At 45.2% G+C, this 26516-nt stretch overlaps 1 protein-coding gene across 7 annotated transcripts in view; it reads left to right on the top strand.

The window, feature by feature from the left end:
- SMARCA2 (SWI/SNF related BAF chromatin remodeling complex subunit ATPase 2) overlaps positions 1-26516 on the top strand; it is a 131689-nt gene that overhangs the window by 94845 nt on the left and 10328 nt on the right. For 5 of the 7 annotated variants that reach the window (XM_081844760.1, XM_081844761.1, XM_081844762.1 and 2 more), the window contains 2 exons: positions 6684-6901; positions 26066-26171. In XM_081844760.1, coding sequence (XP_081700886.1) covers positions 6684-6901; positions 26066-26171 — 324 coding nt within the window. Of the gene's footprint in view, positions 1-4772; positions 4884-5593; positions 5615-6683; positions 6902-26065; positions 26172-26516 lie in introns of those variants that run through there. The other 2 variants (XM_081844764.1, XM_081844765.1) reach the window with 2 other exon arrangements.

Raw genomic sequence — 26516 nt, 5'->3', positions numbered from 1 at the left:
GGGCACCACTGTAATTGGCCAGGAGTGACTGTTCTTAGGAAACATCAGCAGAATGCAGCAGGAGACAGAATCAGAATTCAAAATGACCTTACACATTGGAGACCAGGGCCCAAGCTAACGAAACTAATTTCAATAGGGACAAACGTCAGGTTCTGCGCTTAGGCAGGAAGAACCAGGTGCACGAATATAGGATGAGGGACACCTGGCTTTCCAGTAGTACATTTGAAAAGGATCTAGGGGTCTTGGTGGACCACAAGCTGAAGATGATGCAACTATTCTAGGCTGCATCAACAGAAGTCTAGGGTCCAGAGCAAGGGAAGTCTTAGTCCCTCTCTGTTCTGCCTTGGTCAGACCACACCTGGAGTACTATGTCCAGTTCTGGGTGCCACAATTCAAGAAGCATATTGACAAGCTGGAATGTGTGCAGAGGAGGATGACCAAGATAATCAAGGGTTTGGAAACCAAGCCTTATAAGGAATGGTTGAAGGAGCTGGGCATGTTTATTCTGGAAAAGATACAGTGGTGCCTCGCAAGATGAAATTAATCTGTTCCGCGAGTCTCTTCGTCTAGCGGTTTTTTCGTCTTGCGAAGCAAGCCCATTGACGGATTAGCGGATTAGCGCTATTAGCGGCTTAGCGGCTTTTAGCGGATTAGCGGATAAGCGGCTTAGAAAAGGGGGGAGGAGGGAAAAAACCCCGCAGGAACTCGCAAGACATTTTCGTCTTGCGAAGCAAGCCCATAGGAAATTCGTTTTACGAAGCACCTCCAAAACTGAAAACTCTTTCATCTAGCAAGTTTTCCGTCTTGCGAGGCATTCGTCTTGCGGGGCACCACTGTATGAGGAGAAATGAGTCATCTCAAGGGCTGTCACATGGAAGATGGAGCAATCTTGTTTTCTCCTCTGGAGGGTAGGACTTGAACCCATGACTTCACATTACAAGAAAGGAGATTCCGACTCAACATTCGAAAGAAGTTTCTGACAGCCAGAGCTGTTTGACGGTGAAATGATCTCCCATGGGAGGTTGTGGGCTCTCCTTTCATGGAGGTTTTGAAGCAGAGGTTGAATGGCCCTTGGTCAGGGATGCTTGAGCTGAGATTCCTGCATTGCAGGGGGTTGGACTAGATGACCGTTGGGTCCCTTCCAGCTCTGATTCTCTTGGCAGTCTGAAGGCATTGAGCAGAGATGGGAACAGGCGGCATTGTCCCACCGTTAAGCAATTTGTGAATATTGTACATGCAACAGGGTGGGGGCTGAGTGGCGCATACGATCCGTCTGTTGTGTTGCGTGCGCATCGTTTGAATTGCAATCCATGGATGTGGAAAATGACATTGCACACAGACTAAAACAAATCCACAAATTTACGCGCCTGCCTCTCTATTTTTTCCTTCATGCACCTTACTCCTTTGTGTGGTTGCCGTTCTTTTGAGATCAATAAGTTAGTTTCTGGTTTCTTTTAGAGCGTTGCCTTTGCCTAGGGAAAAGTGAGATTTCCAAGTATTTTATGCTCTTTGTAGAGCAAGGCTGGAGAATCTTCTTTCTCTGGTGAGTCACATTCCCTCAGAGATAGCAGTCGACCGAAAGTGTGCAGAGCTGGAGCCAAATATGGGGGGGCACCCCTTCTCTCCCCCCCCTTTACCACTCCTTGTTTTCTCTCCCTCTTGCCTTGCAACTATTTCCCTCCCAACCCCCCTTTTTTTAATTTTCTGTCCACCCACATGGACTTAGGTGAAGGGCTGCACAAAATTATACCAAGGGACAGATCTCTTTTTGGAACGAAAGGCAGTTATAAATCTGTTTGATGATGGTGATGATGATGATGATGATGAAGATGATGATGCTCTCCACTGCTGTAATTGCAGATCTAATTGAACCTGTCTCCCTTTCCCCTTCGCCACCTTTTTCTTTCAAAACAACATTACCAAGCAAGGAAAAGCACTGCTTCATAAATACCCCTTCTGTCTCAAAACATCATAATCTTACAAGGCCAGTTTTATTTTACTTGGCCACTAAGCTGTCAGTCAGTTGAAAATTCAATAATGATTTACTTTTACTGCTTGGGAGGTGGGTTACGGCCGCAAGTTGCTATTTTCTCAATGGTGGAGTCTGTCTGCTCCTGTTCATAGGAGGGTAAGAAAGAAGGCAAAGGCAGTTCTTCATTTGTGACATTTTGAACACCCAGGCTGCTGTTTTAGAACAATTTCAGCTGGAATAAATTTTATTTGGAGTAACTTTTAAAAGGAAGAATGCTTCTGGTATTAACTAGTATGTTTCAGTAACGTTTAAAATTAAGACCAACAGTATGGCCTTATAAAAATTAGGAGCAAAAAATTATTGCAAGAATCCAGCAATCTGCCAGCATCTGTTAGGTTTGTTTTAGCCCTGGGTCAGCACAGTGTATGGTCACATTAAAGCCCGGCTTTCCCCCAACGCCAGCCCCAAAAAGCAGGTCGGGGAGCAGCGGAAAGGCGTTGCGCAGCCTTCCCGTTGCTCCCAGAGCTTGTGGGGCTGACGGTGGGGGATGCCCGGGTTCCCTCCCCCCAGCCCTAGGGACCGCACATTCGCTCCATAAGACGTACAGACTTTTCCCCTTAGATTTTAAGAAGGGGAAAGTGAGTCTTATGGAGTGAAAAATACAGTAAGTGGGTTTGGGCTTGCAGTTTGGGCACTCGGTCTCTAAAAGGTTCGCCATCACTGTCCTAGAGCTCGAAACGTCCTTGGTCATCTTCCAAACACACTTGCCTTTACCCCCATCCTTTTAAATTCCACGACCTCCTTGGGTTAATTCTGGGCAAAATGTTCAGCTGGTAAGGAAATGCGGCTTAAGACGAGTGTCTTCGGAAGCTGAGATGAAAGCAAGCCTTTTGCTTCTCCCGTGGAAGCTCAAGTAGACCATTTAGCCCCAAACTAGGAAATTACTGTATTTTTTGCTCTATAAGACTCACTTTTCCCCTCCTAAAAAGTAAGGAGAAATGTGTGTGCATCTTATGGAGCGAATGCAGGCTGAGCAGCTATCCCAGAAACCAGAACAGCAAGAGGGATCGCTGCTTTCACTGCGCAGCGATCCCTCTTGCTGTTCTGGCTTCTGAGATTCAGAATCCCCCCCCCCCCTTGTTTTCCTCCTCCAAAAACTAGGTGCGTCTTGTGGTCTGGTGCATCTTATAGAGCAAAAAATACGGTATGCTTTTTCAGGATATTAAACCAACCTCAGAACCGTGTTTTAATACTGTGGCTTGTTCCAAAGTTGGTTTCCCCAGTTTCCCATTTCAGACAACACAGAAAACAATGGCAAATTGGAGAATTCCCAGTTTGCTTGCATTTGTGGACAAAGGACCTGTTCATATCTTGTCCCCAAACTTCATCCCAACCCCCTTTTGCAACCAAATTTGTGCTGCTGGTATAAAATCTCCTCTTTTTTCCTTTTTTATTGTGGAGTAATAGTTGCTAAGTTGATTATTATAGGGTCGTATGAGCATTAAACTAGGCAATTTCAGTGTTTTCGGGTGTGGAAGTTATTGGTGGTTTTGAGTACTCAGACTGTGTTTTGTGTGGGTGTTTGTAAATAAAGATGTGTTTAAATTTGTTTGTGGACCAAAGCCAAGGTTTGTAGGGAATCAAAGCTAATCATGTTTTTGTATCCATCGTCTTTTGTGACCAGAGACACTCCCCCCCTCCCCAAGATGTTTCAGAGGCCAAAAATCAAAATGACCCTGAGGAATAAAATTAGACAAAGTTCTCGGGAGCCCTACTTGTTGAATAATCATTCTCTAAGCAACATAATATATGAAATTACCACGTGACTAAGAATGGTAATGCTCGGTTGTATTTTGGCTTTTTAAAAAAGTGAACTTCTGTAAGAAATATGCCATTAATAAATTCAAGTTAGGCTTGACCTGCTATAACTGGATTGTGTATCTGGTACTGAAAATCTTTGATCTGATTAAAATAGTGTTAATTTCCATGGATTGTTAATAGAATGCAGAATACCAGCTTCTGGGATTAAGAGGTTAAATTTAAATTATTGGGAAGTCGTCACAAAAGAATGGTCAGTATCCATATGCTACCCACAAATTTATAGAACTCATAAATTCTAATATGCATATATCTGCTGGGTGAAAATGATATAATCTGCTGCAATATCATTTTTATTCAGATCCTTTTTGAAATCTTGCTAGCCATCAGCAAATCCAAGCAGCCTTTTAGGTGTGGCACCTGAGAGCATGAGAGGGTGGCAGTGGGATTTGGGTATGTTGTATTTTGCGGGATGCACATGCTAAAAACAGAAATATTTCGTTCCTTACGCTTTTGTCTCAAAGGCATGTTAAATCGGGAAGGTTTTCAAAGTGCTGCTGTTTTTAGCAATCCCTGCACCTCCAAATTTAAGAGAACAATGAAGCATCTTTGTGTGTGTGGTGCAGCTTTAAAACGCACGCCTCGCTGTTTTGCTTTTTTTAAAAAAAGCGTGTGTTTATATCTCTTGGATTTTAAAAAATATTAATGTACTGTAATTAAAAAGCTTCCGGGAAACTGCCCTCCCCCCCCTTCCAAAGAAAATAATAATAATAATTCCTGATTTGAGTTCCTGGAATAATAAGGGGGAAATATGATAAGTACTTGTCAATATTAAATCAGGCTGGAGGAAGGAGGCTGCAGGCCTTGTGGAAGGTAGAATGAAACAGCAGAATTCAGCCCCTACAACCCTCTCAGGATTGCATTTTCCGTAAAATAAAATTACTTGTGTATGAAAACATAGCCTTTCCCAGGCTCTCTTTTCCCCCCTGATCAGCTGATGAAGAGACTAGCAGCTCGCTGCTTTGCTGGCTTGTTAATTTTATCCCCACTAACTGTGATTTCCGATAGCCGGCCTGCTGCTGATAGTGGTAAGGTAAATATCCTTTTTCCTTGCTGTCGTGGAGATTCAGTCGAGCGGCATCCCGGGCATTCCTAGGTGTGCGCCGCATCCCAGGCCGGTGTGTGTTGCTGCCGCGTTTTCCGTGCACAAACGAGGGATTAAGGGGAGCAATGGCATTAACTGTTGACAGCCTTGCATGCTGCATTTACGATGAGCCTCCGAGATTTGCAGAACAGTTTCCTTTGCTTAAATCTCCGCTAGCTGCTGGTATGTGTGCACCGGGGTGTCCTGCTTGAGCCAAATGAATATTCATGAATTTGTCTGCAGATAATTCTTTTTTCCCCTTCTTCTTCCTCTTCTTTTTCTGCTCCTTCCTTCCTTCTTCCTTCCTCCTCCTCCTCCTCCTCCTCCTAACTCATCCGATCTCCAGCTCCTTCTTCGAACGCAGTGGAGGCAGGATGGAAATTGTCTTTTGATGATTCAGGCCTGGCTTCCAGGCACTCCCTCTGGATTGTGTGTGCATTCATGTTCATCTGTGGATTTCCACATTGCAGGATGAATAGGAAGCAGGTTGTTTGGCGTCTCTGACATGCCCGCCTGCTTTGTGTGGTGCACCAGGTTTTGTGCACAAAACGTTTGGCGAGAGAGACGTTGCGCCCAAGTGAAAGAAATTGTGCCTGGGCTGCAATCACTCTTTGTGTATTGATTGTTGCACTCACATGTTCATAAATATTAGCCATGTTTGGTGCTGTGGAAAAATGAAGGTAATTGCCTGATGATTAGAGCTCTTTCAGCTCTGAGAAAAAGGATTGATTATCATGTGCATGTATTGCAGGGAGCCCAGGAAAGCAACAGGGACAATGTCAACATTGGTGTTTTGAGAAAGCCTTCAGCACAAAAACGGAGGTGATTTATTTTTAAAAATCAGGATTTTTTCCCTTTCTTTCTTCCCTCTAATACCTTTGTCATTTTCATGTCCTGGAAGACTAAACCGTCCCACATCTCTGGGCTTTTTCTTCTGTTTTCTTAAACCAAAGAAAGTTCAGCTTCTGTGATTGTCACACATGGATTTCTTAGACAGTGTGGACAGATTTCCTTTAAAACAGGTTTGTTTTTGTAGCAATTTCCACCCTCTCACTGCATAGTGCTGCTGCCTGAGGTTCACAGCACACATTTGCAGGTAAATTTTGAACTAGTGAATGTTGTTTGATTTGTGTTTGCGTGGTGTCATTTTCCTCACCCCACAGTGCCAATATTCTTTGCTGCACAACAATGTGTTGTCCAACACTTCTGCATTGTCAGTGGTCAAGACCTTAGCTGAATATTGCATTCGTGGCGTTTTAGGTGTGTAATTTGAACTGATTTGAAAATTCTGTTTGAAAATTTCTAATTGAAAGAATCTGGTTTGTTACTTCTTTGTTCAGAAAGGGGAATTCATATAATGTATGCTGGTGAATGTGTTTTGAAGAGAATTCCCCGCCCTTTTTAATGATTGCTTTGTCTATAAATATGTATTGAAAATGATGTATGAATGGATATATTAAAATATATTGATCATTCATTGAGTGTGCATGGAGACAGTTGGAGCTTCAATGGCCTTTTTTGGGGTGTGGCCTTAACGCTCTACAGTTGAATGGATTACTCCGACAAAATTGTTACTGTGGTTTTACGTTTAGCGCCGCTGATTTCCCCTAATGTTTATATTTGGACTTCTACTTCTGGATTGATTCATTTTATCCTTCAGAATTGTCTGCACCTTGCAGAGGTTATAATATATAGCATCCATTGGCGTCTTCGATTTTGCAAATAATTTTTTCTACTTTCCTAATTAAGGCAATTGAAGACGGCAACTTGGAGGAAATGGAAGAAGAAGTTCGGCTTAAGAAACGGAAAAGAAGGAGAAATGTAGACAAAGATTCGGGCAAAGAGGATGGAGAGAAGGCGAAAAAAAGGAGAGGAAGGCCGCCGGCGGAGAAATTGTCACCTAACCCTCCTAAGCTGACAAAGCAGATGAATGCCATCATTGATACTGTTATCAATTACAAAGACAGGTGAGCTCATATTTACCTACGTCAGTTCCTTGTTTTCTTTGTAAAGACTTACTTGCTCGAAAATAGGTGTATTTTATATGCACACATGTATTATTCTTATGTGTCAGTATTAAATGCATCATTTATGGAACTATTTCATGCCACTTTTCAGGGCAGAAAACCTCTCCCATGGCAGCGAACCAAGAAAACCACCATGTTTTAAAAGTAGGATATAAATGTAAAACGATAACATAAAAAACCACAATTCCTCCATACATCTATTCAGCGCTTTCACAGCATCCCAGGGACTAGGAGAGGAAATGAACAGCCTGTCATCTGATTCCACCTTGCCCAAACCTCCAAATTCCTTCTCAACAGCTTCATGTAGTTATTAAAAAGCACTGGGGCCAAGATGGAACCCAAAAGCCATGGAGCAGAACCGGTGTTCGAAACCCGCCTTCTTCCAGTCGCATTTTGCGGTGGGGAATTTCATTCAAAGTGAGCAGTTTCTGAGCTCTGGGCGCAATCCTGCACCTAAGATTTCAGATTGAAACTTCAGAGTGGAAGGAAAAGAGGAGCTTTTTCTGCCTCCCCACTTCCAGCTACTCTTTGAAGACTGGAGAAGAGACCCTATTAAGAATATTACGGAGGTGGGCAGGGGAAGGACTAGACCGTGTGAAAAATGAACTTGATATTTTAGCTGCAGTCCATTCATTTTCAGCTTTGTATTCTTGTTATAAAAAGTGTGCCTGGACATTTCGTTGTTGCGCCCATAACCTGGTTTAAGGTGCCCTTGAGCTCCTAGCTTTCCTATCTCAGTTTCTAGCCCTTAGCAGTACAGGGGTGTCCCAGCATCGCCTTCTGGCTCCATCCCTCCCAAGATGATGGCAGAATTAATATTATGTTTTCAGTAGAAACAAGGAGCAATATGGAATACTCTCCTTTCTTCTTGCACAGAGTGATTATTGATTGATTGATTGAATGAATGAATGAATTTATATACCGCCCTATACCTGGAGGTCTCGGGGCGGTTCACAGAACAAAATCAAAATATAAAACCACAAAATATATACCGTGTTTTTCGCTCTATAAGACGCACCAGACCATAAGACGCACCTAGTTTTTGGAGGAGGAAAACAAGAAAAAAAATATTCCGAATCCCAGAAGCCAGAACAGCAAGAGGGATCTGGCTTCTGGGATAGCCGCGTGAAGCCTCTTCAGGGCAGCGGGATGAAGGCTCCCCCAAGAGCCGCGCTTCTTTTAATGAGCTCTTGGGGGCTTTTCCCTGAGGAGGGAGAAGGGACTGATGGGCTGCCCTTCTCCCTCCTTGGGGAAAAGCCCCCAAGAGCCGCACACACGCTCCGTGCGGCTCTTTAAAGGGAGCGCTGAGCAGAGCCTCCCACCTGCATTTGCTCCATAAGACGCACACTCATTTCTCCTTACCTTTTAGGAGGGGAAAAGTGTGTCTTATAGAGCGAAAAATACGGTAATCAAAATAAAAACAACAACCCAATACCCACCCTCCCCCAAAAACCCACATTTTAAAAGGGCATAGGATGTCAATCAAATCAAGGCCTGGTTAAAAAGGAACATTTTTGCCTGGCGCCTAAAGGTTTATAATGAGGGCGCAAGGCGAACTTCCCTGGGGAGAGCATTCCACAGATAGGGAGCCACCACAGAGAAGGCCCTGTTCTGGTGTTGCCACCCTCCGCACCTCTCAAGGAGGAGGCACACAAAGGAGGGCCTCAGAAGATGATCTCAGGGTCCGGGTAGGTTCAGATGGAAAGAGGTGGTCCTTAAGGTATTGCGGTCCTGAGCCATGATGGGAAAATGCATTAGGTAGTAAGGATAGGAGTTGGGTTTGACAGTTAGGGGTGCCATTCACAACATCTACAAGGGTCTTTAGTATCTTGGGGAAAGCTCCCATTCATTTGGCAAACCATGTCATCTACTCCAGCAAGATATTTGAGTAGTGCAGTCTTGAGCATTTCAGAAAGATTTTTAAAAAGAGATATTGGCAGCGCTGAAGATGGTATCTCCAGTTTCTGTTATTCTGACATTACAATCCAATGCACGTTTAGCCAGAGTGGTTTATATCCAGGGAAGCGGATCTGATAAGTGCCACTTACAGGACAAAGGTTCCTCACAGCTTTGTTTGCAAAAGTATCGGTTTCTGGCTAAAATACATTCCTGGAGCATAACTATTCTTTAGTTCTCTGGGGTGGAGAGCAGTGTGACATTCAGCTTCCATTGCATCTAGTAAAAAGAAAGTGTTTTGAATATCCTTAAACGTGTTTGAGGTATTTAGTGTTTATATTAAAAAAGTAAGTCATTGCTTTATCCTACCACTTCCAAAATACTTCTTCCGAGGAGTCTACACACTTCCTGTTCCTGTTCCTTTTCTTTATGCAGTGCAAATGACAAGGATAATGCCTTTTAAAGACATGAAGTTGTCTCTCTTCGATGTTAGTATCAAGGCAGAATTCGCTTCTGCATGGTGGCTGAAACTTACCAAGTTTCATGAGGCTTACACACAGTTTAACGTTTCTAAAGATTGCCAGTACTAAAACTAGGACCTTTTAAAAGCAGAAACCCAGCTTTCTCTCATGTAGGACAACAACAACAACAACAACAATAATTTTTATTTATACCCCACCCTCCCCAGCCAAGACCGGGCTCAGGGCGGCTAACAAGCACTAATAAAAGCAAGTTGAATGAATACAACTTAAAAACAAGATTAAAATACAACAATTAAAATATTGAAACATTAAAATATTAAAATGCAGCCTCATCACAGGAGGAGAAAGGAAAAAGAAAAAAGAAAGAGAGGGAGGGAATCAAATTGGCTCCAAGCCAAAGGCCAGGCGGATCAACTCTGTCTTACAGGTCCTGCGGAAAGAAATCAGATTCTGCAGGGCCCTGGTCTCAAGAGACAGAGCGTTCCACCAGGCCGGAGCCAGTGTTGAAAAGGCCCTGGCTCTGGTTGAGGCTAATCTAACTTCTTTAGGGCCCAGGACCACTAGGGTGTTGCTATTTATGGACCTTGAGGCTCTCCGTGGGGCATACCAGGAGAGGCGGTCCCGTAGGTACGGGGGTCCTAGGCCGTGAAGGGCTTTAAAGGTCAAAACCAGCACCTTAAATCTGACCCTGTACTCCACCGGGAGCCAGTGTAGCTGGAAAAGCACTGGGTGAATATGCTCCCATGGCAGAGACCCCGTGAAGAGCCTCGCTGCTGCATTCTGCACCTGCTGGAGTTTCTGGGACAGCTTCAAGGGCAGCCCCGTGTAGAGCGAATTACAGTAGTCAAGCCTGGAGGTGACCGTCGCATGGATCACTGTGGCCAGGTTGGGGTGTGTTCCAGATTTGGTGTCCAGATCTTGGCTACATGGAGACGCCATGCTAAACTTCCCACAGGCTCAGCCATGGTGGCTGTGAGGCAGAGATGGTATTGTTTCAATGAATCGCAGCAGAGCTGGCCCAATACACTTCGTGGCTTGAGTCAAAACAAAAAATGGCGCTCCTCCAGCATCTCTCCATCGCCTGAGGGGACTGGGAACAGCTGAGGGAAGCCCTGGCACACTGAAGGGGGCAGTGGCAGCCCCACTCTTCCCAGGTAGCAGGGGGCAAGCATTCCGAGCTCCTGGGGGGGCTGGATCTGCTCCCCTCCCAGCCGTCGCCCAACTGCCTCCCCAAGCAAGATGGGCAGACGAGCCCTGGACCACTGTGTCAGGTGCTGTCCAAACCTTAAACTGTGGTTTATCTTTACTACAGCTTGTTGAAATGTTTAAGGTAGGCATGTCCAGAGTCCGTTTTGCGGGCCTAATCCGGCCCACTGGTCAGTTTAATCCAGTCCCTATGGCAGTTTATTTCCTGGGGCAAAATCCTAAGAAAATCCTAAGCTTCAATCCTTAAAAAAAACCGCAACAACTTCAGTCCTAAAAGAAAAGGTTAATAACTTTGGTTGGCCGTTTGGTCGGACCTTGCAGCCCTTCAGTTCATCAAATCTGACCCTCTTTGAAAAAGGTTTGGACACCACTGGTTTAAGGAAAATTGTACTGAAGAACAGCTCAGCTTTTTGGATTCAGATGGCATGTCAAGTTGTGGTTAATCAAAAATAGAAGCAAAGGCTTATCAGCTCTTTCTCATGGCCACAGTGCAGAGAAGAGTTTGGATTTGATATCCCGCTTTATCACTACCCAAAGGAGTCTCAAAGCGACTAACAATCCCTTTTTCCCTTCCAACCCCACCACAAACACTCTGTGAGGTGAGTGAGGCTGAGAGACTTCAGAGAACTGTGACTAGCACAAGGTCACCCAGCAGCTGCATGTGGAGGAGCAGGGAATCGAACCTGGGTCACCAGATTACAAGTCCACTGCTCTTAACCACTACACCACACTGACTCCCTGGGATGAGGCTAGGCTCATTTTCATCACTTTGGTTTATCGCAGGGTTTCCCAAACTTGGGTCTTCCCCTGTTTTGGGACTACAACTCCCATCATCCCTGACCGCTGGTCCTGCTAGCTAGGGATGGTGGGAGTTGTAGTTCAAAAACAGCTGAAGACCCAAGTTTGGGAAACCCTGGTTTACTGAGCCCACATACTGGTTCAGTGACATCTTGGAAGAACAGTCTGTTGCTTAAATTTTTTCTTAAGAATCATAGAATCATAGAGTTGGAAGAGACCACAAGGGCCATCGAGTCCAACCCCCTGCCAAGCAGGAAACACCATCAGAGCACTCCTGACATATGGTTGTCAAGCCTCTGCTTAAAGACCTCCAAAGAAGGAGACTCCACCACACTCCTTGGCAGCAAATTCCACTGTCGAACAGCTCTTACTGTAAGGAAGTTCTTCCTAATGTTTAGGTGGAATCTTCTTTCTTTCTTAGGTGGAATCTTCTTTCTTAAGAAAGAATCTTCTTTCTTAAGCCTGCCTAGATAGCACATTTTTTTATATGGATATGGACAATTTTGCAACCATAACATGAAAAGTTAGTAAACTCTGCATATAGATGACCCTGTGTTTCCTAGAATTTGTGGGGTTTTGTGTTTAATATACTATGCGTTGGTTTTTTACCATTGCAGTCTTTCAGGTTTTCCCCCTAAAGAAATGAGAATATTCCAAATTTGACGTGTACTTTTATGTGTAAGGTGGGAAACATAAAATTTGTATTCAAAATCCTTTTTGCCCGACATAAGCAGACCATCAGAAATATTTTGGATTTTGCATATAGCCTACATTGGTGTGTGATCCAAGTTTATCTTAAACCGACTTGCAGAATATCCTGCCTAACTTGTGCGTTCCTTGTTGTGATTAATTAGTTAATGAATTTGTTTATCCCTCTTGGAAGTAACGTAGAAGTTTATTCCTCTAGAAAGGGTTCGGTGATACGTATCTGCATTGTACAACTTGTCAAACTCAAATAAGAGCGGCTGGATTGTGAATATGAGCCCCTTAATGAGAGAGATGAGTGATTTGAGAAATAGCACACAAATAGTGTCCCCTTGTGGCTTTGTGCATATTAAAATTCTGATCCTGTTATCTGGCCCCCAGACAGAGCATCAAAACAGGGGAGCTCATTGAAAGATATAATTCATAACTCGGCAACGCTTGAGGTTATTTTGAAGGTTCAAAACAAAAACCTGTTGGGTAAAGCTTTTGTGAAAATTGGCTGTTGTGCGGAGAAACACGTTGCATCTTTTTCCCCCAGTGTTGGCGTCATGTCGGTTGACGACATCTTTAAGCTATGCACTGTCCACAACAGGGGTTGTCAACCTGGTCCCTACCTCCCACTAGTGGGCGTTTGGGGATTCCAGGTGGGCGGTAGGGGGTGTTGGTAAAACCCCCTGGGATGCCTGCAAGCCCCCAGAACTCCGAGCATCCTCCGATAGGCGCAGCTCTGGAAAAGGCATCTCCCTTCCAGTGCACTTCGAGCAACATACATCATAATGATGTATGCACACTAAGCTTCTGGCATAAGACAGCAAGAAGCGTGAGACATTGTAGAGCTAATCTATTTATTTATACACTATTTAATAATAATAATAATTTATTATTTATACGCCGCCCATCTGGCTGAGTTTCCCCAGTCACTCTTTACAGACATAGGCACGCGGGTGGCGCTGTGGGTTAAACCTAGACTTGCCGATCAGAAGGTCGGCGGTTCGAATCCCCGCAACGGGGTGAGCTCCCGTTGCTCAGTCCCTGCTCCTGCCAACGTAGCAGTTCAAAAGCACATCAAAGTGCAAGTAGATAAATAGGTACCGCTCCAGCAGGAAGGTAAACGGTGCGCTGCTCTGGTTCACCAGAAGCGGCTTAGTCATGCTGGCCACATGACCCGGAAGCTGTAGACCGGCTCCCTTGGCCAATAAAGCAAGATGAGCGCCACAACCCCAGAGTCGGTCACGACTGGACCTAATGGTCAGGGGTCTCTTTACCTTTATTTACAGACAACAGCATAATGGCATCCGTTCTCTCCAGCTCCTTGAGAGAACAACAGGCACAAGCAAGAATGAAAGTACATAGCAAGTCCCTCCAGTGGAAGAGATAAGACTGTTTAAGTTTCCCACACTCATCTCAGACAGGCATGTGATTTACACCAATCACAAATGTAGCATCGGAGGAGTGAAATTGCTAACAGGGGTTCTACGACACAAGCTGAATCCTCCTTCCATCGAGCACTGGTGGGCGGTAAGAAAATTTGACCATCAAGAAAGATGTATTAGTGGGCAGTAGGTATAAAAAGGTTGACTACCCCTGATCTACAAGTTTGAGAAGGGACACCCTGCAAGACATTGTCCCCGCTGAAAGACGGGGTCATATTCATCCTCAGGAGTTTCTCTCCTTGCAACGTCAGGAAATGTGAGATGTCCCTGGGGAATTCTCTGGTCTTGCTTCCTCGTGATGGCCCCGTTTGGAGAGTTGTATCATGGCTCAGCAGGGTGGATTTGATTTACCGTATTTTTTGCTCTATAAGACTCACTTTTTCCCTCCTAAAAAGTAAGGGGAAATGTGTGTGCATCTTATGGAGCGAATGCAGGCTGCGCAGCTATCCCAGAAGCCAGAACAGCAAGAGGGATTGCTGCTTTCATTGCACAGCGATCCCTCTTGCTGTTCTGGCTTCTGAGATTCAGAATATTTTTTTTCTTGTTTTCCTCCTCCAAAAACTAGGTGTGTCTTGTGGTCTGGTGTGTCTTATAGAGCGAAAAATACGGTAAATCAATTCAATTTAAATTACAATTTAAATCACTAGTCAGTAAGACTTGATTTAAATATTTTTTTTTTAAGAGAAAGACTCATTCTTGCTTAATATTTACAATATCTTAATCTTTAATATCCTTAATATTTACAACCAGATGAAGGTTTCATTTTGGAATAATACGTTTTCAGAGTAGATTTTACAGTTACATCAAAAATTACTAATTTGGTTATACTATTAGAAATACATGGAGCGATAATTATGAAATCGTTGTGAGGTTTAATAAGTTAACTGTGTTTATATTTGGACAACTTTTCTGCTGTGCTTTATTGGAAGGAGGAAAATGATTATTTCCTTAATGACAATTTAAACAATTTACTTAACTAAAACAATAACGGTATAGCATATGTATCCATGTTTGTTAACTGATGTGGCTAAACGATTTTTGAAATAAAAAATTTAGACTGAGTTTTAGCACACATGAAAAACTTTTAAAAAATCCTTATTTCCTGATGAATAGCCTTTGGACTCTAATGTAACTTAAATAAAAAACTATCTTTAGAAAGATTATTCCCCCAAAAGCATTTTATTTTAAAAATCCAATTTAAATAAAAGAAATCTGATTTAAAATTTAAAAATCCATTAAAAAAATAATCATTGATTTTTATCCAACCTGTGGGTTAGGAAGCGAAGATTCTGACTTTGTCCATTTACGTGGCCCCTTCTCACAACCAGGGAGCCCCTAAGGCACTGTGGCTCCCCAGTTTGGATGACACAGAAAGCTGCTGTCATTTAGAGTTTTTCCTAAATGACACATTAATTTTCCTAAATAATCGCAGCGGTTTGGTGGGAAGGCCAACAGTTCCGTTCTTATCTGGACTGACTAAATGGAGATGGGCTTGTTCACCTTGACCAGCTTAGATTGCACAACGGACACGCGAGTTTGCTATCTGTTTGCAAAACTCAAGTGAGCTCAAAAGTAGTCTTATCGCATTGATTCAGCGTTTGTAAAATTAAAAACACGGGCGCTTCCTTCTCTTTTTATAGCAGCGAGTTAGCAATGGGAGTGTTTTTCTGAATGTCCTCCTCCCCATTTGGCCCTTGGGAGTCGGGGCCCCACCCCTGGCCACATGTGCAGAGTGCTTTTGCCTGACGGAAATGTTTCCTTGATCTTTTCTGCTGCCCCTTGCTCACCAATGGGGAAGGTGGAGAGGTCTGGGGGTGGAGAAATCTAGGGTTTCTGCATGGCTGGAACACAACCTGCCATGCAAGGGAAAGTGTCCCCACCACCACCATTTTTGCCCTTTGGACATCTGCCCCCCACCGCTGTCACGAAGCCTCAGGAAGGTTGCCCAAGGAGGAATAAAGCCATGGAGACAAAAGAGGTTCCCCAACCCATCCTGAGAGCTGAAGAGTTTTTTGCTTAGCTAGAAGTGGGTTTTAAAAAGTAGGTGAGAGATTACTGACATGCGTCCAAAATGTGGCTTTGTAATTCTGCAGAAGCCTATTGTGCCCATTATAATGAAAACAAAATTAATGATGACTCAGAACAGGGACGAAACATGAAATGCCATCATCCTGAATCTGTCCTTTGAGGTGTGCTTCTGGATGTTGTATGAAACAGTCAGTGGTGAACTAATGCCAGGGTACTGGAAGAAGGAAAGATCACCAGTGTTGAAGCAATGATTCTTCAGCCTCAACTTTGTTGGACTGGTCATGTTGTGTGGATGCCTGATTATCGTCCTCCAAAGCAACTCCTCTACTCCGAAATTATAAATGGAAAGTATAATGCTGGTGGTCAACAAAAGAGCTTTGTATCAAGGCAACTCTAAAAAATGTAGTATAAACACCAACAATTGGGAAACACTGGCCTGCGAGCGCTCCAATTGGAGAACAGCCTTTACTAAAAGTGTCATGGGCTTTGAAGACACTCGAACTCAGGACGCAAGGGAGAAACGTGCTAAGAGGAAGGCACGCTTGGCAAATCCACACTGTGATCAACTCCCGCCTGGAAACCTATTTCTCCACTGTGGATCCAGAATTGGCCTCCACAGTCACTTACGGACTCATTGTTAAAACTGTTTATGGAAGACAATCTTACTCAGCTACGAGGGATCGCCAAAGAAGAAGTCAGTAACTTACTTTGCTTTGTTAAAAGCAAGAAGAGAGCAGGACCCCACGCTGGTTCTCCGTTTTCTCAACCTGATTGGTTCTAAATGAGGAGTACAGCACACTAGCACCCTCATTCTTCCGGTTGTGTGCCCAGTGGCTGCACAAAGGGGCCCTGAGCATCTCTACCCTTGAGGGGATCCAGATCGGCCTGGGTTCTCCTGTCACTTGGGGGCCTTCAGTGCAGACGGCATGGTTTGAGGCTAGGGGTGCAGGGCTGGCCTCCCCGGCCAGCAATCCCGTAATGTGGGGGGGGGGCGGGAATGTTTGTGTGCACATATCTCACGCCACATTTATTGGAGCTCAGTCTCTCCCTCCAGCCTTTAGAAGACTGAAAGAAGCGAAAATGGGTGGAGATTGATTCACTTGTTGCTTCTCCCCCCCACACACACAGTCAAGGGGGGGGTGGGGGTGGCGCACACTATTTTTTGTTCATTGAACGTGAGCTAATCCTTTTAGGAGACCCCCGAAGCAATGTTTTCATCTTCCGCGTCTCACTTCCGTTTCCCTACAAAGGCAAATGCTCTCCCTAAGAAAACCGCCTTACTTAACTGAGGCCAGGATGGATTTTATTTCCTTCGTTCCTCAGGCCACTTTTGGTCACTTCCAACTAATTCTCTTCACTGGAGCTGGAGCCTGGATCATTTAAGTGGTGCGATGAATCAACGGGAGTGGCAAGGAGCGCTTTAAAGAGTTTGTTGGCCGTCGTTAGCCTTGTTACCCTCGTGGCAACAAGTCCGTTATCCTCTGGGACGTAGCGCTTCCTGGTACCAGGCCGCATCCGCGACTCTTGGGACTCATTCAGTGGGAAAAGTCCCTGCTTGCTCAGGCAGAATTGCTAGGATTCCCAGTTGGTCATCCATGTTTCCTTTAATGCAAAGACCCTTAGAACTGACCAGACCTGGGATGTTTTCAGGCTCGGATTTGGGCGTCCCTGTGAGATTTTCCTCTGCTTCCCAGCCAGGGCAGGAGCCTTTGGGGGCGCTGCTTCTTAAGCATGGAGCAGGGGGCGCCCAGTTTCCTCAGAGCAGACGGGCGACATTGTCAGTCTTCCCTGAGCATCTCCGGCCAGCTCCTGCCCAAGCAGTGAAAAATCGCTTCCTTTCACAGCACCGAGCCATTCCCCACCCCCTCCCCAAGCACCCAGCTTGTTTTTCCTCCCCACGTGGAATAAACTGCTGTTTCAGCCTTGGCCAGCTGAGATTAGGTCTGCCGCAGGATGGCTCCTCGATGGCAGAAGTTTGAGAATTTGCAGGTCCCACTGGAATTCAAGCAAGAGCTTCGCTAGGGAAGCGGCTGTTGCTTAAAACCCCCCACCCCTCAGTTTCTCTTTTCTGTCTGGGTCTCCAACTATCTTCGCCTCTTTTTTTAGGGGAGGGGGCTAGTAACCAGCCTCGGCGGCTGCCCATGTCTTCCATAGCTCTTTCAAGGAAAACCTGCCCCAGGTGGGACACGAGGGGAGAAAAAGGAAGCTGCTAAGTCTCAGTCTTGGAGCTGTAACAGAGTGGGTGGGGTGTAGAAAAGCTATTTATTAGGGTCCCATTTCTTGGGACAGTGGTTTTAAAAAAGCCCAGGAAAAGAAAGAACCCCTTTTCTTGGTTGAGTCCCCCTTTCAGCATGGTCTACCTCAGCTTCCCCTTGGAAACCTCCACTTTGGGGTCCCGTAGGCGGAGCTGGCGACACTCCTGACCTGATTCCCAAGGCTGCCTGGTGGGGCACCTGATTCCATTAAGACATTTCAGACCTGATCCAAGCAGCCCTTTCCACATCGTAGAATTGTAGAGTTGAAAGGGACCCCCGAAGGTCATCTATTCCAACCCCCTGCAATGCAGGAGTCTCAGCTCAAGCACTCATGACAGATGACCACCCAACCTCTGCTTAAAACCCTCCAAGGAAGGAGAGTCCACCACCTCCCGAGGGAGACCGTTCCTCCCTCGAACAGCTCTTCCTGTCAGAAAGTTCTTCCTGATGTTGAATCTCCTTCTTGAAGCCACGGGTTCGAGTCTCCAGAGCAGGAGAAATCAAGCTTGCCAAGCGCTGCATTTCTTCAGTGTCAAAAAGTCCCTTACAGAGATCCTTAAACAGGTCAAGGAAGAATGAACTAATGGTTAATGCATTTTGCCCTTTTTACTCCAGAAACAGTGGAAGGATTCCAGGTTCTCAAGCCCTTTGCAAACAGGTGCTTGGCACAAACACTCCCAGTTCTCAGCTTGTGTCTTGGTTTTCCAAGCTTCTGCATCAACTTAGCTTGAACCCATTGCTGGGATATTCCGTTCCACCTTAAGGAACAGGCATGGCTGTTGTGTGTCACATGCCTGTTTACACTCCTGCACAGCTTGCTGGGAACTTCCGTTTGTGAATTGCTTTTGCTTTTGCTGTCTTGCTTTGGACACAAAAGGGATCAAACATGTTTCCTTTTGTCCTGCTGTATACTGAATAAGGGATGCGGGTGGCACTGTGGGTTAAACCACAGAGCCTAGGACTTGCTGATCAGAAGGTCGGCGATTTGAATCCCCACGACGGGGTGAGCTCCCATTGCTTGGTCCCTGCCCCTGCCCACCTAGCAGTTCGAAAGCACATCAAAGTGCAAGTAGATAAATAGGTACCGCTCCGGCGGGAAGGTAAACAGTGTTTCCATGTGCTGCTCTGGTTCGCCAGAAGCGGTTAGTCATGCTGGCCACATGACCCGGAAGCTGTACGCCAGCTCCCTCGGCCAATAAAGCAAGATGAGCGCCGCAACCCCAGAGTCGGTCACGACTGGATCTAATGATCAGGGGTACCTTTACCTTTATGCTGAATAAACTGCTTGTAAATATGCTCACACAACTTCTCCTGCCACTTCTGTTGTGTAGCGTTTACTCTGTTGAGTTGCGTGCCCCAGCTTCTGAAGCTCGGGTCACTGAGGCTGCACGAAGCACTGGAGATCACCCGGCACACCGGCCAGTGGGCAGGAGCCAGCTGGGGGCCTGCCAATTGCCCCCGTTTCCTTGGTTGCTTGCCAACACCTGTGTCTGCCTGCCATGGCACCCCAGCCTTGGTTCATGTTGTGGCATGAAGCCTCTGTTCATGGGGGTCACTGCACAGTCCAGCGCAAGCACTACTTCCTGGGGAAGATTGGTCATAAATCGGCCGGCTGTCTTTTGGGGAATCCTGTGCATCATTGCTGATCTCACCGCTGACGATACTTTTTTCTGCAAACACACGCAAGGCTCTCAATCCGGCGTTACGCTGCAAATGCATATACAGAGCATCCTCGTGAGTAATGATTTGCAAGAGTGAACCGACTTGAAGGATGCTCAGAATAGCTCATTCAGGATTCTCAGAAATCCCCCTTGTGGAGGTGCTATCATGCTAAAAATATACAACAGCATTTGAGGAGCTCTCTGCTCATGGTCTCTGCCATTTTTTGTTGAACCCTCTTGCAAATCATATTTTAAAGGCGAATGGCCTGCTGAGCTGTGTGGGGGTCCGGAGAAATTAGTTGTGAGTGAAATGACCCATTCTGTTGTGCTGACCGATCAATAGTAAGTAGCAAAGTCTCTGCTGATTTATGCCGGTTTCCATGAGAACAGAATTTTGCTCGCCGTGTCTCTTTAACTCTTGCATACCTGCTGCAAATCAGGGCGATGCTACAAATGGCAGCCTTGCACAGAAACGTCCGGTGATACTGAGCCTTGTGCGAGCCCGGCGGAATTACTTGCTGAAATGTGAACAGCGGCTGATGACATGATCTACGATTGCTGAATTAAAAATATTACACAGTGATGAGTTGAGCTCTAATTTTCATAGGCTAGAGGAGAGACCCAAGGGCTCTGAGTGAAATTTAACAATCCTAAACATTGTATGGAGTCGGGCTGGGCGATAATCTGGTTTTCAGCATCGCAATCTATCACCAGCTAAACATCACAATATACTGATACATCACAGTGTCTGAAATAAGGATGGTACTACCTGAGAGCCATTGGGTGAATTCCCGTTGTTTTTTTTTTGCATGACACACACACACAATTCACAATACCATCCTGTACTATGTATAAGACAAGTTACTAAAAAATTTTGTTAAAAATTGGGGTTAGTCTTATACACGGTGACGTGGGATTGGTTGCTGCCGGGATCCAGATTGGTTGCTGCTGGGATCCCCCCCCCCCAAAAAAATGCTTAACAACTCCGGGCAATCTTCCCCCCATTTTCTTAATTCTGAGTCCCCCCAAATAGGGGACGTCTTATACACAGAAAAATACGATATATTTCCAGGCCCAAAATGATGAGACCAATATCATAATATGGACTTTGGACCGGTTTGGGATGATATTTCAAGATATCGCCCAGCCCTAGTAGGGAGCGAGAGTCACAGAATTTGCCAGAACTTGCATGCGGTTAATAATGCTACGGATTGTGTTTCCTGTCAGCTGCATCTCTTGCTGTTCTCCCTGGATTCCCATCCTATCATCACTTGCAGGGAGGCACCTGCAATAGATGATGTCGCCAGGAGAGAAGTGCCGTTTCTGAGCAGTTCCCTTTGCTTTTCTTACACTGCTTTGCCAACAGCAGCGGTTACAGAGTTCCTTGCATTTACAAAAATCAAAATAAGGGGGAAAAATACCCCTGGCTACGATTTTAAATTTTAATTAGCTTCTTGATGACATTGCTTGCCCTTGACGAGAAGCACTTGAAGCTGCAGGTTCATGTTACGGATGAGTTGCCTTGCAATGAGGTTTGCAAAGGATGCTGGGAATTTTGTTTGGTTCGACTTAGTTTAAATGCTGAGTAAGTGCTAGTCTCATTAATTGTTTTGGAGGGTGGGGGCTCACTTTGGCAAAACGCTTCCAATATCCAAGGAGGGAGGTTGTCTAATAGATAAACAGAGATGGATTCCTTTAGGAAGAGAGCATTGATCAGGGGGGAAATAACAATACTTGTGTTTTCATTTCTGTGCTTTGCCTGAGCTCTTTAATTAGGACTGTAGAACAGAAAGTCTTCTGGCTTGTACCAAATTAAATACACCTGCCAACCTTAAGCAAACAGGGGATCTGGATAACTTTACATGCCTGATACGGAAGTTACTGCAGAAATGTAACATTATGGTCTGGGGCTCCAAACCAGTGGTGTCAATGTAGTGAATTAAGAAAATATTTCTGTGTGAATTGCCGGACAAACATGTTTTTATGATAGATGATACAGCATTTTAGAAACGCAAGACGCTATTCTAGTTTAGTAGGTTATGTCTTTGACATAAAAATTGGTGGAGGTGATCAGCATTCTAGTCTTTCGCAAGACATCTCTGCAACCGCAGTGTGTCAACAGGTATTGAAAACTGCGGCCGTCTCTTTCCTACCCTTTGGTCACGTGGATCGCAGGAGCGGCTCTTTCCATAATCCCAACTGTCCTTTTTCCATATGGCAGATGCACTGCAGTTTCCTCTGTGTACCTTCCAGTTTATGCTGGAGAAAATAAAAATGTGCAAATGAATGCCTAGGTGAAGTGGCCCTTTCCCAAGTCCTGTGTGTGTCAGTTCCTGGCAAATGTGGAACAGGGACAGGAGAGAAAGTCATTTTCTCCTGATGGCATCCACTTCCACCTAGCAAGGAAAATAACTCCCATGCCTCTACCTTGCTGTGTGAATATTTTCTGCGACTGAATTGTTGCAGAACAAAGAGTTTTGTGAAATGATGAAAGCAGGATTGTGATTTGGATACCAAAAAAAAACCAATTTCTGTGTTGTCCGTTGAGTGGGGATTTCAGATGACTGCGAGAACTCGAGGCATTTGCTGGTCATGCTATTATACGTGGATGTAACCTATCTATTCTGAAGGAAATCAGCCCTGAGTGCTCACTGGAAGGACAGATCCTGAAGCTGAGACTCCAGTACTTTGGCCACCTCATGAGAAGAGAAGACTCCCTGGAAAAGACCCTGATGTTGGGAAAGATGGAGGGCACAAGGAGAAGGGGATGACAGAGGACGAGATGGTGGGACAGTGTTCTCAAAGCTACCAGCATGAGTTTGACCAAACTGCGGGAGGCTGTGGAAGACAGGAGTGCCTGGCGTGCTCTGGTCCATGGGGTCACGAAGAGTCGGACACGACTAAACGACTAAACAACAACAATGATAATCGAATATGAAAAGAAACTTTTCCAACTAAAACTGAAACAAATTCCACACTGCTTTGAACAGAAACACCAGCTCAGTACTTTAATTCTTTTGACCATTTCTAGTCTGATGTTTGCAAACCACTTCTTGAGTTTACGTTCCCTTTGGGATTGATGCTCTCAGACTCCCAAATAGCTGCCGCTCTTTGCGTGGCAGGTAGGAAGGTGGGTCAGGCTCCAGATGCTAAGCGTTCCTTTCCACCCTGGCACGTCTGCCGGAATTAACAGCACTTTCACACTCGGCTGCATTTGCTGCTTTGTTAAGCATGCATGAAGAACAAGGACCCGATCCAGCAAGAGGGCGCTTTAGAAGTCACCTGTTGGAGAAAAGAGCGAGTTTCTGCCTAATCTGACTTTCCCCTTCAGACGGAGCTCCAGACTTCGTCCTTGAGAACAATAACAGGGCGCTTGGCACAATTTCCAGAGGAGGAGGAGGAGAAATGTTGACCTGTTGGAACAAAGAGCCCAGGGGCATCTTGAAAGACAGCCATATTTATTAGGGTACCGGGCAGTCTGTCCCGGCTTGCATTGCCTAGCAACCCATCCATGAGCCCTCAACAACCCAGCGCACTCCTAAACCTCATGAAATCTATGCCGACCCATTAGACCAGGAGTGGAAAAGCCTTTTGGCTCCTGCCTCATGGGCCAACCTTGACCAGGTGAGCAGGACCAGGGCCGGATTTAGGTTTGATGAGGCCCTCAGCTCCTGAAGGTAACAGGGCCCTTGATATGTCCAGCTGTCCTTTGTCAACACTGTTTTTTGTGTTGAATATATGCTACATGATAATTTATGGACCTCATAGGTATCTCAAGCCATTTGCACACATTGCCCTGCAACCAGTCCATGTAAGAATGTCGGCACCCTATATATAGAAAGAGGCAAACCAGTGATATTTTAGGGAGCAGGCAGGGCCCATGACTTATATCCTAGGAGCCTACACAACACAAAACACTGTTGCTGTATGTGGGTTTTATTTTATTTGTGTTTTATATTTTGGAAATGTACATCCAGGGTTTTTTTCCCTTTAAGTTTTTTTGGGGGCCCCAAGAGAGTGGGGCCCTAAGCTAGAGCTTGTTTAGCTTATACGTAAATCCGGCACTGAGCAGGATGGGGCCCCCTGTCAAATCAGTAGGTGGGTTCCCTCACCCACCTGTCCAAATCCCAGCATGAGGGGTGGAAAGGGGGCATGGGAAGGGCATCAAAACATAGCCCATGCTGGTCCTTTCCGCCTTCTGCAATGCCCCACCTGCTTTCCCTTTCACTTCCCTCTGCCCAAGCCCCCAATACCGCCTACTCCTCACCGAGTCTCCCACCTCGCGAGGAGGAGGCAGCCGCCCAGCCCCAGAGGTGCTGCACACCCCACAGGCCAGGGCCCCCTCTGTCCTCCTCTCCTGGCACCTCCATCTTCCTCCTCTCGCTCACGGAGCACTGAGGGTCTGCAGACGACAGTTTGGGAAGCCCTGATGTAGATAATCCTACTCAAATCTCAGAGGCACCAAATCCCTCCAGACAAAACGTACACTCTGCATGTGTGCATGTGTGAAATTTGGGGGTTTCAATTGATAGCAGCGTTGAATTGCTCCAGTGATACTGCCCAGAGGGCTCACCTTGTGAAATGAATCTGCAGCTTGTTGCAGGAATTTATGTCTAGGTTGGGGGTGGGGTTTGCCCCTCCAGCAAATATCATTCACATGCAGCCCACTACCAAAATCAGCACAATCACTTTTGTGATTTGTCCCCACAAAACACTTCATCACAGTTTCTTCCTATCTATTCAAACGGCCTCTGCTGCACGATACCAAATGTATGAATTGACTGATAAATGTATGTACTGGCTCACTGGGAGAACTTCAGAAATTCATAGAGACATGTGAGCTCAGCTACTCAGCAGCCCCTCTGCCTGAGCGATAATCCCTGGCATCCTGATATCTGAGTGCCAGACAGGTAGCCATTCCAGAAATAACAAACCCAGATGAAGGCAAAAGGGTGTGATTAACTTGGCTGGGAAACAGGGAAATGTGAATATCTCTTTTGTTACACTTGATTGGTGTTTGGTGGAGGGCAAGGAGAACCATGGGGCAGGGTCTAGGATGCTCAGATTACTGCCACCAGACCTCCCCTTTCATGATGTAACCGTGATGTATTAGTAATGTAGTTTGAGGGGGTGTAACATGGGGACTAGCAGCTAATAAAAGTTTGGGGGCTCTTTTGTTTGGGGCTTCCATCTTGTTCCACCTTGAGGCAGGTGGGAGTCCTGTCGCAACAGTCCTCAGTAAAGACCAAGCCTACTGGCTGCTGGTATTCCAGGCTGGTGTCCTTATTTTTTGTCCAAGGGAGCCCTCAGATTTCTCAGTTAACAAGCTTACCATATTTTTCTGCGTATAAGACGAGGGTTTTTTAAAAAAAAATAATGTAAAAAATTGGGGGTCGTCTTATACACGGGTCGTGCTTGGAGGGGGAGACAGGCAATTGTTGGCAGCCGTGAGTCTGAGATATACAGTGATGGGTGCATGCCGCAAGGACTGGTTGGGATTGGCTTTTCTTGTTGTGGGCGATTTGTGGCTTCTGGATGTGATTGGGGTGACAATTGGTGGCTTCTGGATGTGATTGGGGTGACAATTGGTGGCTTCTGCGAGGCGTGCACTTGTCAGCTGCGGGCGGTCCCGCCCCCCCCCAAATAAAGCTTAACAACTCTGGGCAATCTCCCCCTACTATCTTAATTTGGAGTCCCCAAAAATAGGGGTTGTGTTATACACGGGGGGGGGGGGTGTTATACACAGAAAAATACGGTACCTTAAAATTCACTATATGCAGTGACAAACGATGCTTTTTCCCACCCGTCTGGAAGGATGTTGCGCAGCACACAAAACAGATTTAAAACAACACCATTATCTGTGTTTATTTGCTGAGATGCCTTGTTTGGGGGGGGGGCAGACAATGTGACCCAGTAGAGTCAGACTACAGAGATGCCACTCATCTTTCTGAAAATTTTCTTAATTTATGCAGGTCCTACTGCTCTTCAGCGTATAGCCTGGCGGTTGCTAGGCAACCGGAAAAGAAATAATGTGCATGCTTTCTATGATTGTTAGATCTCTTATTTCTTTATTTATGTTCAAAAGGTGCATACGGAACTGGAAATTGAGATTGAAAACCAGGATAGCATATTCACAAGTAATCGTTTGCTTTTTTAGCATAACCTCAGTTGCAACCGGTGGAAGCTTTCTGTTAGCAAATAAATGCTTTTTGGCTTTGGGTTTTGGTTGTTGTTTTAAGCCATATTCACTGACAAACACACAAAGGGGTCTAAGAAATCAAATCCTTCTGTGAAAAAGTAGCCAGGTATTTGGGTTTTAAAAGAAAAGTAGAAGAAGGTAAAATTCAGTCCTGTGCTGCTATTCTAGGAATGTGTGCAACGTAGTCTGTTCTGCAATTTGCGTATATTTCCAGAATATCCCTCGCTGGTGCATCTTTTATATTATTCTACATGGCTGCCCTTGTACTTTGATTCCTCACAGCACAGGATTTTATTAATGCTCCATTTCTTGAACTGGAACAAATTCTTAGGTGAAAAGCAAAACCATCTTCCTTTTTTCCTTCTCAAACATACTGGTCACTGCCATTTCTTGTTACAGCTAAGTAATAACGTTTTCTATTATTTTTGTCCTTTTTAACAGCTCGGGACGACAGTTAAGTGAAGTCTTCATTCAACTGCCTTCCAGAAAAGAATACCCAGAATACTATGAATTAATCAGAAAGCCAGTGGATTTCAAAAAAATTAAGGTGAGCCTGATTTCTCCTAAACACAAATGCAGCTTCTTTTCTTTTTTACATATATTTTTAATTATTTTTTTCCAAATTAATTCTTTTTCACGGTAACCTTCAAATCAAAGACATTGTTTCATGAGTTGACTCCCTCACCTCGGCAGTGTTTCTGATTCAAACCCTTTCTACTGCATTATACCTATCACAAAAAATTCTCTATTCCAGATATTTTGTCATTTTTCCTTCCGCTGCTTTTACCTAAAATCCTTCCCGCCATTTCGCTTGACCTTGAATACAGCTTTCCAGCATCAGGCCAAGTTATCATGTCAGGGCTGCCTCTAGGTCCCAGCTCACAGAGAACCA

The sequence above is a fragment of the Podarcis erhardii genome (assembly GCF_964252035.2).
Source record: "Podarcis erhardii genome assembly, chromosome: 17".
In the NCBI taxonomy this organism is placed as follows: domain Eukaryota; kingdom Metazoa; phylum Chordata; class Lepidosauria; order Squamata; family Lacertidae; genus Podarcis; species Podarcis erhardii.
The sequence above is the reverse complement of the archived record's forward strand: the minus strand, read 5'-3'. Positions and strand labels throughout refer to the sequence as shown.